At 33.1% G+C, this 19,622-nt stretch overlaps 1 protein-coding gene across 1 annotated transcript; it reads left to right on the plus strand.

Annotated features, from left to right (window-relative positions):
• Positions 1 to 4,565: 4,565 nt before the first annotated feature.
• LOC108345930 (protein phosphatase inhibitor 2) lies at positions 4,566 to 13,016 on the plus strand. Its single transcript, XM_017584787.2, has 5 exons — positions 4,566 to 4,670; positions 5,205 to 5,275; positions 10,661 to 10,773; positions 11,144 to 11,329; positions 12,558 to 13,016. The coding sequence occupies exons 2-5, from the start codon at positions 5,271 to 5,273 to the stop codon at positions 12,791 to 12,793; spliced, it is 540 nt and encodes a 179-aa protein (XP_017440276.1). The 5' UTR covers positions 4,566 to 4,670; positions 5,205 to 5,270; the 3' UTR covers positions 12,794 to 13,016.
• Positions 13,017 to 19,622: the final 6,606 nt, after the last annotated feature.

Below are 19,622 nucleotides of genomic sequence, written 5' to 3' on the forward strand. Positions count from 1 at the left end.
AATAAATAAAAATTATAAATATATTCTTATTTTTAATTTTGAATAAAAATTTTAAATAAATTCTTATTATAAATATATATATATATAATATCAATTTCATATATATATATATATATATATATATATATATATATATTAAATAGTTTTGAGGAGTTGTTAAAATAGGTAACCTGGTTCAATTCAGTCCAGCTCACCACGGGTTGGTCACTTACTGAGCTAACCTAACCCGACTCACTTATTAGCAAGCTGAAAAAATTCGAACCCGGTCCGACTCATCACGATTTGGTGAGTTAAACGGGTTAACATCATTCTCCATTTCTGCCTTTTCTTTATTCTTTATTCTCGAAAGCTTAGTTACATTATATTATATATGGTTTGATCACTTTTGTCATATTTTTTAAAAAGTAATGGAAAGAAGTTGACAGTTTGAATAATAAATTTCATGTGGTAGTTCATCAACATATGTGGATGTAAGGATTTCTCAATGTGGTGTAGATTCAATAAACTAATTCTGATATTCAAAGTCACAGGGTATATATAATGGTGACGTAGAGAAGGTAAAGAGGACTCGTGACACTGTTAGCGAAGAAGATTGTGGGGATTAATTAGATTAGGTGTTATCGAATGTAGAAATTGAAATGAAAGAGAGAAAGTGAAAGAAGGGGTGGGGGGTGGAGGCTTGCATTTGAGAGAAAGAGCCAAATTGAAAGGGGATTACGGTTTTAAAAAATAAAAAGTAAAATAGATAAAGGTAAAAGTAAAAAGAATAAGATTGGAATTTAGAAAAAATTAGGGAGGTGGAGGGAGAAGATGGGGTGGTGAAGGGAGTAACACTCTAAACGGGTTGGCTCACTAGCTCATTTAATTATAAGTTTTTTTGATCTTAAACTCCAAAAACAATTCAAAATAAAAAAAGTATCTTAATCAAAAACATGTACAAAAGACAAACAAATTGATAATTTTTGTATCACTTGTCCATTTATAATATTAGAGTCTTGAATAAATAAATTTATAATATTTTTCTCAATTGAAACATCTTCTTCTTTATTACTATCTACAATATAATAAAAAAAATGCTAACTAACAATATTGAAACAACAAATAATAAATAATTAAATTAAATTAGGTGGGTTGGTGATCCAACCTGGCTCACTACGGGTTCAACCCGGTGAGCCGAGTTGAAAATTAACCCGCATAAAAAAATTACATCTTTTTCAAACCCAACCCGACTCAAACCCATGATGAGCCGGATTGACTCGCGAGTTACAACCTATTTTTGACAGTAGTAATATTTTATATATAAATATTAACGTATTAATCTATATATAGTAACATGCATAATAATAAGAACATATTTAAAATATCGATGAAATTTTTTTATCTAAGTTGAAACACCTAAATTTAAGAGGATTCACTTTACTAATTTAAGATATTACATAGTTTATAAAATAACATAAATCAAGATATAAATATATAAAATATATTTATAAATTCTTCATGAAAACAAAACAAAATTGTTGAAAGATAAATAATACTTTATTAATTATAAGGATTTGTATAATAAAAAAACATATACTTAAATAACAATTATCCTTTAGAAAGATCATTTGTAATCTAATCGTTTTATATCTTTCTTACATACACTATTATTTGTTCACGTATAACATACTACATTGCAAGTGAACAAATCACAACACAACGTAAACTAGGGTAAGCTAGTATAATTATAACAATTCATATTATTCAAATTAAAGTATGATATAGTCAAATTCATTTCTCTTCAAATCAATTATCAATCAAATGTCCATGAATCATATCCAAAATGGCTCATACAACACTGTCATTTGACTCTACTTTCGAGAATCTTAATTTTTCCAAGATGACTCATAATAAGAAAACATGATGGTGTCCTACGCTAGGTAAGTCGTAATGATAAGACGAGATAATGATAATCCATTCCAATCAATATCTTTTTCCAATTATTTTTTCCCCCTAATGTTGAAAAACCTTACTCATCAAAATGACAGTCAACAAATAAAACTGTAAATAAGCCTCCTATTAAGGGTTGAAGATATTTTATTATTGATGGAGAATCAAATCCAACGTATATTCTCAATCTTCTCTAAGGACTCATCATATTCTCTTTTGGTGGGGGAATTGGAACCTATGTAACACACCTAAAAATTATTAAATGAGAAATATTATGTTATTAATAAAAAACCATTTGCATAATAAAGTATTTGTGATAATGTGTTGACTTGATGCGAATTACTATTGTAGCATGTAAAATTACATATCCCAATCCCAGTAAGTCATTAGAAGATTAGCTCTCCTAAGTAATGGTCTTGCAACCAATTTTAAATGTTTTATTAATTATTCTGCAAGTCTATTTTAAGTATAAATATGTGCTACTGGATGTTCAACTTCAATTTCAATTGACATACAATATTCATGAAAATCATGAGATGAAAATTCACTAGCGTTATCAAGATGGATTTTCTTAATCGGATCATTTGGGAATGGGCTCTTAACTTAATTAATTGTGATAATAACTTTGTAATTGCTTGACTGTAAATTGATAATAAACAAATGTGACCATCTAGTTGATGCATCAATTAAAATAATGAAATATCTAAATGATCCATGTTGAATATAGTAAAAACTATGTATGAAATTAATTTCTCTTATGTTGAATATACACATAAGGTACTCTATTTATAATAGAAGAAATATATGCTAAATCCAAAATACAAATAAGAAAAAAATAACAAACTAACTAAAGATAAAAGATAAAGATAAGATAAAAATAATATATCTAACAATCCACATGATGGGTGTATTGGACCGCAAATATCACCCTGTATTTGTTCTAAAAATGAGATTGACTCATTTCTAGTTTTTTTCTAGCGATGGTCTTGTTAACAACTTTCCTTATGAACTTGCAATACATGAGAAATCATTGGATTGAAGAAAATTTTGACTTTTAAGTGGGTGTCAATATGAGTTTCCGACTATTTTTTTGCATCATTGTAGATGTAGGATGACCCAAACAATCATGCTAAACAAGAAATTCATTTTAATTCGTAAGCTTTTGGCTTACAATGCCATGCATTTCAATTGTACTATTATATGTCTAGTACAAACCATAAGAGAAGACTGATAATTTCTCCAATACACATTTTTTATTTAACTCAATTGTATTGATATAAAGATATTTCATATCTCATTCATTGTTTGCCTCAATATGATATCTATTTAGACGAATATCCTTGAAAGTTAACAAGTTCCTATTATACTTTTTTTTAGAAGTATAATAGCTCTTTTAGAGTCTTCAAATATATTTGTAATATCATAATAATAATGCTTACTATTGAAAATAATACGAGTTGTTGCATTATCAACAAAACACAATCTAATAGTCTATACAAAGTTATTATATACCATACATATAATTAAATTTTAATGGACTTATTAACCTCAACTATTTCTCATCTTGATATTGGTGTTAATATATATATATATATATATATATATATATATATATATATATATATATATAATGATAGAGAAACCTTTTAGTGATGAATATTTTAATTTATTTTCATTATAATTTAATTTAAGGTGAATTTTTTAATGGTACTTTTACTATATATTGGTTTAAAATATGTATATCTAACATTGGTATTAAGTATAGGTATAAGAATCAACTTTTTTATTTTGTATTACAAGATGTATATGTAAACTGAGGGTACAACGAACATTTATTATTATATAGATCTTATATAGTAATTGTTATAAAGTATAAATGGAGATATTTAAATACCAATATTATACATAATATATATGTTACAAATGAATATTTAAGTTAATGATATATTAAAATATACATATCATGTGTATGAATGTGAAATATGATTTTGATATGAATTTGTGATTTTAAATTTTGTTATATTATACGTATGTAAAGGTTAAAAGATTTTCGAAGACGATGTTTTATACTTAACTTTATTTGATATTATATGATAATATATAACTTGCTTGATTAAGTTTAGTAATACCAATAATAAGTTGAAGTTATTAAGTTTATTAAAATTTAATTATATTATATATATATTAGTTTTAATTATATATATATGATCATAAAAGTAATTAAATTATATAAATAGTTGTAACAAATCAGTCAATTTTACTAATAAAAGTAATTAAATTATATAAATAATTGTAATAAATCAGTAACTTTTACTAATAAATGTAACAAATAATTGGACAACCATTAATTCCTAACAAAAAAAGTATACTATTAATTTTACTTTTACTAATATAATTTACTTTGTTATTTTATATTTTATACTTTTATAAATACTTTTTAAGAATAAAAATTATTTATAATAAAATAATAATTATTTTTTGTGAATATATTTTTTATTAAAGGTTATTATAAATTAAATAATGTATGTGAATTTGTAATTTTATAAAATTTGAAAACTAGAAAAAATAAAAAAAAAAAACAGAAAAAAGGGACAATCTCGGAGTTGAGATAATTTCAACATGGAAAAAGCGAAAAAAATTAGATTCCTTGATAGAAGACACGGTTTTGTTAAAAAGCACTTTTTTTTGTAACTTCTCACAGCTTAAAGCTCTCGTTGTTCTCCTCTCTTCTCTTCTCCAAGGTACCACACTTTCACCTGCTATCTGTTTCCCTATAAAATGAATTTTCTTTGTTAGTTTTCTTTTCGTTTTTCTTTTGTTGGATGGGTTGAACTCCTTTAGTAACTCGCAACTTCATTCATTTCAATGCACAGTTTTCAAAAAGAGTTTTCCAAAAAGAGTTTTCCAAGGTTATGTTTGGTAGGGATTCCTTTTTGTTTCCCTTTATTCAAATTATTCCTCACAATTAAAACTGTTAATCAGCTGTGAACGGTGAACTGTTTACATTTGATGACAAAGTCTTTTCGCATTAATTTGTGGATTTTCAATTTGGTTGTGAAATTGGCCAGAGTCAGGGTTTTGAACATTTTGATTGTAAATGAAATTGCCGTCCTTCGGCGAACTCGCACTGTTTTGTCTATTTTCTAGTTGTTTTGGCATATTCTTTGACTTGTTTAGGAGGGTGTTTCTATGTGATTTTCCATGCTTTGGTATTTATTGTTTGTGGTCTTTGAAGTTCAATAACCTACTGTAATAACCTCGTATGTTTTTCCCAGTTGATCACGCGACTTGAGGATTCCTTGCATACATCTGGTGTTTGAAGAGCTCATCCGTCTACCACCATGAAGTAATGCAAGCAAAAATATATATGTTAATTTGCTTATATAGTTTGTGACAAGAAAATTCTTAATCTCACTGAAATTGAATTGTCCTGCTTATTGCATATTATATATCATGGAAAGATAAAATGAAGAATCTCTTCTCCTGGGATAATGTAACCTGAACATGGATGTTTTACGAGGATAATAATACTTTCTGATGTGGTAAAATTTTTAGACTCAATTGATGAATGTGTGACAGTTATTCAGGGCTAATAATTCCTTAACAGTTGTGGATTGAGAGAGTCTCTCTGGCTTGGGGCAAATTATTCCTTTCTCATGTTTCTTTTCTTTACAGATACTAATAATAAAACACAGTATTCAGATAGTTTTATTTCTTTCCTATCAATATGAACTTTTGGAAGCAGTTAAACCCATGTTTCAAAATGTGATATTGTTAAAACAGAGTCAAATACTCAGTTCGTGTATTTTTGTGCTTCCTACTTTATTTTTTGGTTGATTAGAAAAGAAGCCTAGATATATTAAAGGGAACACATCATAAATAAAAAAATAAGAAGGTAGACTATGTTAAGCTGTAGCACAAGTTGTGGGCACCTGTCCTTTTCTTAGGCCTAAAGTACTAGGGAGGTGGCTTAATTTCCCTGGGACATTTATTTATGAAGTTGGAGGAAAAGAGACACTTTTTGGTTCAATATTATTTATAGACTGTGTATGTTTCATTTTTATTAGAATACAGCCTAATGGATATTTATCCCAAAGCAAATATTTTCCTTTCATCTTTTCTTTTTCGTAATACATGCAGTGACTACCCAATGGGTAACCAGACACAGCCTATGTTAACTTAGAATGAGGTTGTATAACGTTTCAAAATCATTAGTTTTTTGGTCTTGAATTTTTGATAAACAGAAAGTTCAAGGTCCATGGAAATAATGTTGTGATAGGTTCTTGGGATCAAGAACCTATGGAAAAACACTCGAATACACACAAAGGCAATTTATCTGAATTATACAGCCTCCTTTTATTGAAAAGAATGAAAAGAATCAACAAGAATGGTGATACAACGTAACCCGAGAGCTTAACCTCCCTCCAAAGAACTACAAGAGTTCCCGCCAAACAATAACACTCCAAAACTACCCTCTCACCAACCAACCCACCCCTTTTATACTAACTTACCTAACTGCCTTGGCAGTTAGACTGGGTAATGTTTCTCTTTCTACTAGATACAATTAGTTCCCTAACAATACTCCCCTTTCCCCAACAACCTTGTCCCCAAGGTTGAAAAACTGCTCTCTCTCTCTCTTTTTTTTTTTTTTTTTTCACCCCATCTTCCAAAGGAGGCACCCTCTTCTCACCCACAGCCTTCTTTAGTTGGGGAACGTGAAATATTGAATGTATTCTTGCTGCCTCGGTTAATTGTAAATGAAAATCTACTTTCCCCACCTGCTGTAGCCGTGCAAGGAGCTTCAGTCAATTCACCCAACACGTCACCTCCTGTCCCCTGCTCCACTACGCACATTTCCCAAACCCGAAACCCTGACTCAGCGTCCATTATTTTTGTAAGTGCGTCTGTGTCAACCAGCTGTCTTGACAGCGCTGGATCGCCTTTGATCACCATCTTCTCACCCGCCACGACGTATTGCATGGACATATCTTTCCAATTAATAACCACTTCCCCCAATTTCGCCAACCAAGCCACGCCCAATATCAGATCGACTTCCCCCAGTTCAAACACATACATGTCTTCCTCCACCTCAACGTCTCCCAGCTTCAATCCCACCTTATCGCAGCGTCCACTTGTCCACTTCTTCCGACCGTCACCTAAACTCACGACGTAGGTAGGTGTTTCCCCGCCCCGTAGACCTAGTTCCTCCACCACGCTCCGGCTAATGAAATTGTGACTGGCCCCACTGTCGATCAGGACTACCACTCTTCTCTCCTCTATCAACCCGGTCAACTTCAGGGTCTTGGAAGGCGTCAGCCCCTCCGCCGAACATGCCGACAGCTCCAGGGTTTTTGCTTCCAGGTTAAAGTTTTCCTCCCATTCCTCCTCCTCGTCCTCCGCTAGTAACAGGACCCTTAAGCTTTTCTCCGCACATCGATGACCCGTAGCGAATGGTCCGCCGCATCGGAAACACCTTCCTTCTTCCCGCCTCTTCAGAAACTCTGGATAAGGTAAGTTTCTGATCATTCTTTCCCTGTTATCGCCTCCCGATGTGGTATTACCTATCGCATGGGCGTTACTCGCCATTGATGAACCGTCTCTTCTGGCCGGGCCCACTCCGTCTGTCCTGCCGATCCTTGTCGCAAAACTGCGATCTCCCTCAGCCCTTACGATCGACGCCGAGGTTCGAGTACCCGCGTGAGTCACCTTGATCCCATTCCACGCTCCTCCGCCTCCACGGTTTATGGCGTCCTCCACGTCTCTCGCCACCCTAATCGCAACCATCAAGTCTGGGGGACCCTGGATTCTGACTTGGCCCTTAATGTCTTCCCGCAACCCCGCCAAGAAGAAACCCAGAATCAACTCCTTCGACAGGCCCTGGGTCTAACCCAGTAACATCTCGAAACTCCTTACAAACTCTTCAAGCGTTCCCTCCTGTCTCATAGTGGCCATTTGTTCGTAGACCGTCCCCCTGGACCCACCACCGAAGCGATTAATCAACCCCGTCTTCAAACCCATCCATGTCCGGTTTTTGGCTTTCTCCCGCCAATACTTGAACCAATAACTCGCGCTCCCCTCCATGCTAATGTAAGCGAGTTCCACTTTGTCCTCCTCAGCCACTTTCTGGATTTCGAAAAATCTTTCGGCTCGATTAATCCAGATGTATGGGTCTCCGCCTTCAAAGGATGGCAATTCCACTTTCTTCCTCCAGTTGTGCGATATTCCCCCAGTATCGCCTCTCCCCTGATTATCATTCACTGAACTGCTGCTTCCCTCAGAACCACCCCCTTGATGGTTTGCACCCCCACTCATCAACCTCATCATTTGTTGCAAATCGCGTCTGATTGCCGCGGTCTCCTCTTTAATTCCCTCCACTGTGATCTCCAAGTTATCCAGTCTTCCCTCCGTCTCGCTACCCATCACTGGTTCTCCTCCTATCGGATCCGGCAGGTCGGACCAAATGATAGGTTCTTGGGATCAAGAACCTATGGAAAAACACTCGAATACACACAAAGGAAATTTATCTGAATTATACAGCCTCCTTTTATTGAAAAGAATGAAAAGAATCAACAAGAATGGTGATACAAAGTAACCCGAGAGCTTAACCTCTCTCCAAAGAACTACAAGAGTTCCCGCCAAACAATAACACTCCAAAACTACCCTCTCACCAACCAACCCACCCCTTTTATACTGACTTACCTAACTGCCTTGGCAGTTAGACTGGGTAATGTTTCTCTTTCTACTAGATACAATTAGTTCCCTAACATGTTGTGTTGATTGTGAAGCCTGGACTGGACTGATAGGGTTGCTCCCCTGGTTTTAGAGTTGTTTAGAAGTCACTTTGGGTATTATAAGTTTGTGATTGGGTAGTTAATAGTTGTTCCTGTGGTGCCCTAAGCCTATTTTTATGCAAATTATTTTCAAGGTAAAAAGTGCTTTTTTCTATCAGTGCTTCAGTTCAGATGATTAATTAATCGTGTCATTTTTTATGTTTGGTATGATGGTGATAGTACCTCCAATAAATAATGTTATAGGAGGAGGAGAAGATTGGACCACAGGGAATGAATGGGCCTTATTCAATGTTTTACAGAATATTAACTGTATTTAGGTAAGTTAGAGGGTAAGTTGTTATTGAAAAGAAGAGAAACCAAGGGAAACCAAGAGAAAATGGAACCTTGTATTTTAGGAATTCATTACATGGGAGAGCTTTGGGTTCCTGGAGTGTACTATCTTGAGACTTATAAAAGAAATCTATTTCTATTTAAGTATTTCACCAGATTGTTGGTATAATGTGGCAACCAAGATGGCTTCAGGCGGATCATAATAATCAGTGTTGAATTATACTGTTGTGGTAGATGCAACTGCTCAATTGGAAAACGTTCTATTTAGGATAATTTGATGGTGAAGGAAATACCGTGAAAGGCCAGGAGAAGTTAGCCATTGTTGACATTCATAGAGAAGGATGGAAATGTGAATAGGAGACAACAAGACAATCTTTCCTACCATTTTTCAATATTTTTCAGTGTCATGTAGACAGTTTGAATGGAAAATGCATTAGTAGGAATGTAGATGAAAAATAAAAACAACCTATCTTAAGTGATCTTGAATTTGTTACCATACTATTCTAAACATTGCAAACCTCCTTTTACCTTCAGGTTCTTCTTTATGTGTTTCGGAATTAAATCAGTAGATTGAGATTGAACTTTACCCCTGGTCCAGTGTTATTTACACGCAGTAACAGAATCACCAACTATAGAAAAGTAATGGTATTATAACCCTTGCAAAGGAGAGATTATGCTAAATGACATTCTGTACCAGCTACAGATTCTTTATGTTTAATTTCATATTCTTGGGAATGTTATTGTTTAAGCAACAATATTAGGTGGAGGCTATTAAGAAGTGGGTTTTAAGCCTAACTCAATCCCACAAAACCGGCTTGTAGGGTGAGGTTTGCACCTCACTTATGTATTATAATTTGGCCTTATCTCTAGTCGATGTGGGACTTCCAACACACCTCCTTCACGCCGAAGTATAGACATCTCGTGTGTGATAGTAGAAATTGGGTGGTTCGATAACTACCCGATTGCGGGTGGAATAGAAGAATAGAATGCCCACTTAGAATTCGCTAGGATAGGCTCTAACTTGGCTCTGATACCATATTAAGAAGTAGGTTTTAAGCCTAACTCAACCCCACAAAACTGGCTTGTAGTGTGAGGTTTGCACCTTACTTATGTATTATAATTTGGCCTTATCTCTAGTCGATGTGAGACTTCCAACAGAGGCTTATGATTAGATCTCTAACAAATGGAAATAATTTTCCAATGACTCTCGAGTCTGTTTTATTTATTTATTTATTTATTTTTATACTTTACCGATAAAGCCTATTCAAAGGCAAAATTAATGGGATGGTAGATAAACATTGTTTGCATCGAACTAACATCAAATTAAAGAAAAAAAAGGGACTGACATTTCTTTTTTATTGTCTAAGAAATCTTCTCGATCAGACTTGAAGTTTAAATAGATATTGCATGCCTGTTGAGTGAATGTGTGCTTTATTGATTGAAAGATGAAAATATTTGATGGAGTATTTGTACATCCACCCTTTATCTACTCACAATATTTTCTAATAACTATTCCAAAGATCTTCTTGTCTGTACACAGTCCCGCTTTCAATCTCATGATCTTACCCATTCTTATTGCTATGAATCTTGCTTTTGATATCTTGTTGTAGAGGACGTGTAAGGTGGGATGAGGCTAATATTGGAGAAATTGAGGCAAACAAACCCGTGAGGCAAAAAATTACTGAGCCCAAGACTCCATATCATCCTATGATTGATGATGACAGTATGTAAAGATCACTTAAACTTCATGTTTCTATTTTTATGGCTGCATGTTAGGCCTTTTATACAAATAATTTATTGATTTTATTTTAAGATGTATATATGATTTCTAACTATGATCTTGCTTTTACTCTTCTTGTATTGGATATTCAGTATTTTAAAACGGTTTCATTTCATAGCTAAATTCAAACATCTATCTGGACCTCAACAAGGTCTGGGTTGTAAATATAAAACATACAGTAATCCAATTTTGTTGATAGAGTACGTGGTTATGGTCATTTTGAAATTTTATTCTCAGGCTTGCCCTTGTGCCTTAGTTTAAAAGCCAATACATGTGCAGCAACTTTTCTTCTGAAAGAACCTACTTTTTTTAGGTTCTTTATCACCTGTACAAGGAAGCTTTGATGCATGTATCGATGATAAAAATCGCACAATGCATGCTGAAGCAATATGGACTGCTCTGAATGATGTAGCCTCCAGTAGTAGAAGAGGCACTGGTCAATCTGGTGGTTGGACGTCATCTGAGGACGAGTCTGAGGCAATGGAGCAAGATGATGATGGTATGGTACCATTATTTGACTTTCATTTGTTGTTTTATGGTATCATGTTTTTTTCTTTTTTAATTTTTTTATTATATTGATTGTTACTCTTGATGGGTGCTTGTGCTTCTCCTTTATGAGAAATTTAGTTTCAATGATTGATTTCTAATTCAAACAATTGAAATCTTTGAATAATTATGTAGTGTTATCTTGATTTGCGTATTTTAACATGTAAGGATTATGAAGTTGAGATTTCAGGTTTCCTTTAGATCTGACGTTTATTATTTTATTCCTGTCTAGATAATATTGGAACCAAGGGTTCTGACAGACATTGTGGAATAGAGCTATAAATGAATTTGGTTGATGCTGCTTGTGTTTCTATTTTGTGCTGTTTTGTTTTAATATCATAAATATGTATATAAAGTCGCTTATTACTGCTATACTTTTTTCTAATATTTCTAAATCAGAAACTATACGTATGTAAACTTAATATTATTAGAAAATGGGTGACATAATGTCATTTTGTCCTGGAAAAGTGGCAAATTGTGTTGTAACTTGGGTCTGTAGAAGTGTATGTTTTCTTAACTTGTTCTCCAAAAGTTTTAACTTTCTATTAAGTTTTATATTCACTGTGAGCAAACAGTTTCATCTTACAATGACACTAATTCATATAACACGTCTTTCAGGAACCAAACCAATACAAGATTACAAGTTGTTACTTTCATGGACCATATATATAATAATAACTTCAATTGGTTAATTCTACATTTTATGGAAGCCAACTTTTACAAATGCTTTTATATGAATGAGTCATTTCTGGGTTGAACATGGCAGGATTAATTATTTCTTATGCATACCATTCTCACTGTCGGATCTTGAAGGTTTTTTATCTTCATTGATGATGACTAACTAGCTAACATGTTCTGCCCAAACTTGATAACTACTTCTGATACGTTGGCCTGGCCAAAATGTTGGACTTAGTGATGGTTGCTATAGTATCCAATCATTATACTCTTTTAAATTTCAGTAAATTGTGTGGTCATGAGTTAGGATCTATTTATAGTAAAAACTGCAAAAGGTATTGGAATCTTGTCATTTGTTTCTATCATGAAGGGAGTTTATTCCATTTTGATGAACATGAAAGTTTTTTTCCCTTTTTTCTCCGAGTAATTTAGTGAGTTGATTTGCTGTAGTGTATTATTCTTCTAGTAACCTAACTTGACTTTTCCTGGGTTGGCTATACTGTTAGATTCTGAAACAGATAGAAGCATGAGTTTTAAAGAACACAGAAAGGCCCACTATGATGAATTTCTTAAAGTGAGAGAGCTGCGACAGAAGGGTTCTCTTGAGGATGAAAGTGATGAAGATAATAATTCTGAACGTTGTAAGGCGGAGAAATGTGAATCTTCTTCACTGAGTGATAGTGTTAAAGAGATGGAGATTAAGGGAAAGAAGTCTTCAACGCCTCCAGCCAATGGTTCTTAGACAGTTATCCACAAATAAAACCCTGTCTTTTCGTTAGTTTATTTTGTGGGTGGAGATAAAGCTAGATGATTCCACTGTATTCTTGTATCATTGTATGTAAATAGTTTCTTTGTTGACCTTGTTTATTATGCTCCGTTTACACTTTTTGTACTTGGTTTGTGCTTTAGCATTTTCGATGAATTTGGTCCTGGTTTTTATGAGTAATTGAAGTTGGATTGTGAAAGGGAGGATATATCTCAAAGTTAACAATATTGCATTTCTTATTTCTGTGTTTTTGTTGCAGCTTGTGTGGGAGATTTATGCTCCAATTTATAAATCTATATCAGATTTGGAAAACGAGTATTGATCATATTGAATTTTTGTAACTTGCATGTGGTTAAATTACATATGAAAATATGGTTAATTATGCCCCCAATTTATAATTGTATATAAATACAATTATGTATAATATGATTAGTAGAATTATGAGATTATTGAAATGTTTAACACTGATTAATTGTGTTGTGGGCAGTTAATATTAAACTGCATTGATAAATATATAAAATTATACAAGTATTTTTAATTACTTGAGATATAGTTGTGAAAATTTTGATATGTAGGAAGTAATAGGAAACATTTATAAATTTAGTTAGTCATGAAACATTGGGTGGATCGAAGTTACTCTCCAAATTTAGATGAAACCCTCCCAAGTTGTATGAGATACTCATTATTATGCATATATCAAAATAAGATATATAGCATTTTGGACTTATAAGAAAAGAATACATTTTTTTATAATTTAAAATTAATTTATAGATTTTTTTCTCATTAAATTTATTTAAACTTGACCTATGAAATTATATTCATTAGTCCAAAATTCACTTTCCACTTCATACATTTTACATCAAATCACAAAAAGAAGAACAATAAAAAAAAATGCGTTGTAATACTTTTGTAAATAAGTATAATTATTTTGCATTGGAGACATTAAAGTCTTGTATAAGATTCAATATTTAGGTTAAAATCATATACACTCTTATGTAAATATCAAGTTTTATGTTGGACTTAAGTGTCCTATATAAATATTTTTGTATTAGGACAGTGTGTTTCTTCTTCCTCACACTTTTAAGGCGTGATTCACTTCCTTTTCATTTTCTTGATCGACAAAGATTTTTGTGTTTGAGTAAGTTTAAAAGGTAATTTTTTCAATCTGAATCAATGGGTGTTTTGTGAAGATGAATATTTTTTTATATTATATTTAGGGAAAAAAAATCTGCGGATATGGATATTTGCGGATAAAATCTACGACAAACAGTTATTATCTGCAGATATTTATTATCTGTAAAAAATAATAAAAGAATATTAATTTTTATTTTTTAAATTAAATTTAATTAAAAATAAAATTAATTTATATTTTATTAGGTTAATTAAATTTAATATTTTATTAGGTTAATTAAATTTAATTAAAATTAAAATTTAATTTATATTTAATTTAATTTATATTATATTATATATTTTTTATAATTTTATTTAAATTTTATTTAAAAAATATATAAAATATATTTTTTAATTTTTTGTGAATATCTACGAGTAACAACGAGTTTTAAAATATCTGTGAGCATATTTCTACGAGTAACAACGGGTTTTAAAATATCTGTGAGCATATTCTAAGCAGATACTCGTATAAGTAACAGACGGATTGCAGGTCAATTTTTTTTTCATGGGTTAGATTGTATATAGACACTATCCGTGTCCGACCCGACCTTATCATCCCTAATTCTATTAAAGTATTTATAAATCCAAGCATGTCATTGATGTAACTTTTCTATATTTCTGTTGTATAATTGAAACTGACATCATGTATGAGTTTTATGAGTTAGGTTGGAGGCTTACAAACACAAGATGACACCGTTTTCACCTCTCTTCACTAAAGAGAGTCATCAACAAGGTCACTAACATATCATGACGCACAATTACGTTTATGTTGAAATTAATTAGATATGATAATGTAATACATATTAAAAAATATATAATAATTCTTAAAAACATGATAAATGTAACATTCCAAAAATACAGCAATAAACTATATAATAGAATAATTACATTTACCAATAATTAAGATCAGTCTTCCACTATACAAGAACGTACGGTCTCGGCCGAACGACCTTACAGAAAAGTTACCACTAAAACTATATAGGATAAGCAAAACTGACCGAACGGTTTACAAAAGTTTATACCGAACGGTCAAATAAAATCAAAAGAGAAGGTGATCAAACGACCACCTTACTATAACTCGACTACTGACCGAACGTCCTACTGTTCGGTCTTAACTTCAACTTCTACCAAATTTTCTTCTTCCAGCGTCTCTTCCAACAGCGCGTCCCCTTCTGCTCACATCCACACGGATGATCATTGCAACGACAAGACGAACATACAAAACAAGACAACACAAGAAAAACACAAGGTAGACTTATATAATTTAATTCATGCATAAACATACATTTCACAAAATCATTCAAACAAGATAATTCATAGTTCGTTCACACAAAGCCTATTACTAGACTGATTGTCCGGACTGTATGAAATCTGCGTAGCTATAGGCGTTCGTGCACCCGGGTGATGTAGTAACTGGGATGCCCTCAACAATTGCCACCCGAGGTTAGCCCTATCTTTCCAAAGTAACCCTAAGGACTAGGACCTCCTGCCATTCCCACACATGACCTACCCTCCTCTACGTGAAGACGAGTATTCACAGAACATCAGGATGAACAACCAGCTTAGCATGCCCACAGTCATACTTTACAAATTCCAATATTCACACATGAGTCGTTCCTCCCCGGAACGCTCGTCCATAATCCACAACATTTCCATATCGCATTTTCTTCATCTTTCATTAATAAACATCTCATTTAACCACCTCGTACAAAGATTCTTGAGAATTCCAAATAACGAACGTTCAACCCGAACGCAGAACTAGACTGAAAACGTAGAGCGAGACCGAGAGATCTCAACTTTAAGAATAGATTAAGGCTAGAGGGTTGATATCGGGTTGAGAAAGATAACGATTACAATCATAAATCACTAGAACTAATGGAACGAACGTCAATTACAACATTGAGCCAATTAGATGAACTGACTCTTGATAACTCCAATTGAACATCAAAAAGACCCGACCAAGAACGAAGACTCCAGAATGAGACCAATGAATAAGGATATTTCAAGGCATTCGAAACAAATACTTAGAATGATTCACATGAAGAAACCGAACACTGGTGAATACTTAGTTTAATTGAGTTTAATATCAAGAAATCCAAATGCTAGTCAAAGACTGAACACTATAGTGAGCGAACCCTAGTGGGTTTGAACGAACGCTCTTATTATGAAATTTAGCTTAAGGAGCTAGAACGAGTACCTAGTGTAAGACCAAAACTTGCTTAGAACGAACACTTGGTGTAATACCTAGTGCTACTAAACCTTAAAGAGAATAGACTTGATAATTATACTTAGATACTATTGGGATAAGGTTTAAGAACAACTACAATATACATATATATATATATATATATATATATATATATATATATATATATATATATATATATATATATATATACTTAAATTTATAAAGGAATACAAGACAGAACTATACTTGGGCGAACGCTCAAGCATGGTATTTCGAAATGTAGACGCTCGTCCTCAACTAGGATTCTTCCCAAATGAAAGAATCCAATTCTATCCAAGTTCACTCAGAAAATCGAACGTCGAAGACTGTTCAGTAACGAACATACACTATCTTAGGGGAATTTCATATTCAGAATTCATATATAATCAAATCCATTTCTTAACATATAACTTCATAACTTTACACATTCATAGCATAATCAATTTTTCATATTTCATATAATCCAAACATATCAACCATTATTCAACATATTCATTCAGTTAATCCAACAAACGCTCATACATCACATAATCATACAAATTAAATTAAATAAGCTTCCCTTACCTCTAGCGTGAACGATCGTCCTAGAGATAAAATGCGGTTTGTCTGACTACAATTCTTCTACCCTCAACGTTCAATCAACTCTTCAAACCAAAACAAACAACAAACCAACTGGTTCAGAAGAAGACTATGAACCCATGCAACCAGAAGTTGGTTTGCATGTGCCAGGGAACGAACGACTAAAGGAAAAGAAGACTTACCAAATCAGAACTCGAAACTGATCGGTTCAAACTGAAGCTTGGGATGTCGGGAGTGCTTCTACGGTGCCTGAACGGAGATCAGAGTAGAGAAATGGTGAGTTTCGGTAGAGAGAGAAGGGAGAGCTTTTTAGAGAGAAGAAGGAGAAATGAAAGATCAGAGTTTTGGAGAAGAAGGTGCGAGCAGATAGAGTGTGACGCAAACTTTCAAAACTCAGTTTTGCTTAAAACGAACATTCGCTCATCTGTTGACACCTGCATTCCACTATCTGATTTTCGGATTCTGTAGCTTGACACCTAGCGTCTGTTCAGAAGGATTTTGGGTGCGTTTTTAATGAGGTCTGACAATAAATATATAATTATTATTGTATAAATCCAAATTAAAATAATATATATTAAAATTGTAAACATAATAAATTATAAATTATTTTCATCATAAAAATATTATTGTTTTATAAATTAGATATTTCATTAATAAATATTGATAAAATATAATAAAATATTAGATAGAGGTTATATGTCAGACAACATAAGAAGTTACTACTTCACCATTTGAAAATATACTACAACAATCATACTTTTTTGATCATCTAATTGAGTCATTGAGAACAAAAAAAATATATAAATGAAGAGAAAAAAACCAGAAAAATGGAATTTTATATGGAACTTTATCATATGTCCAATATAAATTCATTTATGACATTTATGTAACACTTTTAATGTAATTAATCCTAAATATTTAATGTCAAAATACCCTTTAATATTAGGATTTCTTGTTCCACCCGACACGTGTCATTGGTAAATGTTAAAAAAATTAATTAGGGAGGAAATTTAGATACGTCCATCTTTGGCTTATAACTTGTAGGTGTATGTGTGCATAAATTAGCATAAATCCATATTATTGCGTAAATTTGTGCAAAAAAAAGTAGGAAAAGTAGGTTGGAAAATATAACTATATATGTTAATGTTTGCATTGGTCATTTCATGTGAAATATCACCAAATATGTTTGATAACTTGGGATGACTTTGTTGTCCTTTTCATCACATGATATTTTACCTTTCTAGTATATAGTTTTTTTATGTTTGTATATACGGATGAGAATATCCCAAGTACTCATCAATTAGTATACTGTTTTTAGTAAAATAATAAAGGTTTAATAGGTTCGAATGTCTCTGTATTTGCGGGTTCGTTTTAATTGGGTCTTCTAATTTTGGAAGTGATCAATTGAGTCCCTAATTTGGTCAATTTAATTCAATAATAACATTTTCGTTAAATACAGTTAACGACGTTAACTTTTTTAAGCTGAGGCATTCAGGTGGCACCGATTTTTTAATTATTAAATATATTAATAAATGAAAATATAATTAGAAATTATTAAATCTATTAAATTATGTTAAACAATTAATAATATATAATTAGAAATATCTCGTTGTGTGGAAACCACCTTCTCCACTTCCCCTTCCTCTTCCTCACCTTCTCTCTTTGGGAAAATTTCTTTTCATCCTCCCACACCCAACTCCAATCTCGTTGTTGGAACTGACTGACGTTTTTGGTTTCTCTTTGTGCTCCAAGATTGTCAAAATCGTGTTCTCTTGTGTAGAGAAGGGTTTGAGTGGTCAACATTGCATGGAGTCCGAGAACACAAACCCCCTTTTTCTGTATGGTGAAAAACTAAAGCTTGATGAGCGGTTTTGTTGTTCTGTGTGGTGTAGGTATGGAGGCCGAAGAGAGGAACCAGAAAGGGTGCAAGGGCTCAAGGTTCCAGAGTTTTTCTTGCAGTGAGGGCATAGGAAGCGACTGAGATGTGTGAGGGTGGATTTCTCTGCAAAATTAGAACCACCATTTTCATGAATGGTGATACCCATAGCTGCAAAATTGGATTTCTCTGCAAAATTAGAACCACCCTTTTCTTTATGTTCAGTTTCAATCGGCGTGGCCGGGGGTTGCTCATCCCAATTCTTTCTCGCACTTTTGGACCCAACCAGCGCATCGGAGACCTTCGAGATCCCGGCGACAATGGTGGCCATCTTTTTCTTTGCGGCGGAGTCCACCACCACCAGCGATACCTTGAGACCGCTGGACAACCTCCTCCCAAGAGAAAGCGACGCCCGCCGCGGACTAGGTGACGACTACTGTTGGTGTTGTTTTGTTGGAATGTCTGACCGTGGTTTGAGAAAAATAAAAATAATATGATTAGAATGGAAAAGAAGAAGAAGGTGAGGAAGGTTTGAAGTCAGAAGGGGATTTGGAAGAAGAAGAGTGAGGTTTCCACAGTAGAACTTGTGAAGTGTGGGGAGGTTTCCAAGCTCCGGAGGGATGTTTCCCGTGAGCTCGTTGCTGGAGACGGCGAGATACTGTAAGTGCTGTCAGGTGCCATATTCAAGAGGAATCTGGGTAGAGAAATTATTAAACATATTAAATTATGTTAAACAATTAATATTTAACAATTAATATATTTAACAATTAAAAATGTTAAAAATGTACCTATACGGTGCCACCTGGATGTCTCAGCTTAAAAAAGTTAACGTCGTTAACTGTATTTAATGAAAATGCTATTATTGAATCAAATTAACCAAATTAGAGATCCAATTGATCATTTCCAAAATTGGAGGATTCAATTGAAACCAACCCACAAATATAGGAATCTCC

This window comes from Vigna angularis, chromosome 8 (genome assembly GCF_016808095.1).
Source record: "Vigna angularis cultivar LongXiaoDou No.4 chromosome 8, ASM1680809v1, whole genome shotgun sequence".
Classification (NCBI taxonomy): Eukaryota; Viridiplantae; Streptophyta; class Magnoliopsida; order Fabales; family Fabaceae; genus Vigna; species Vigna angularis.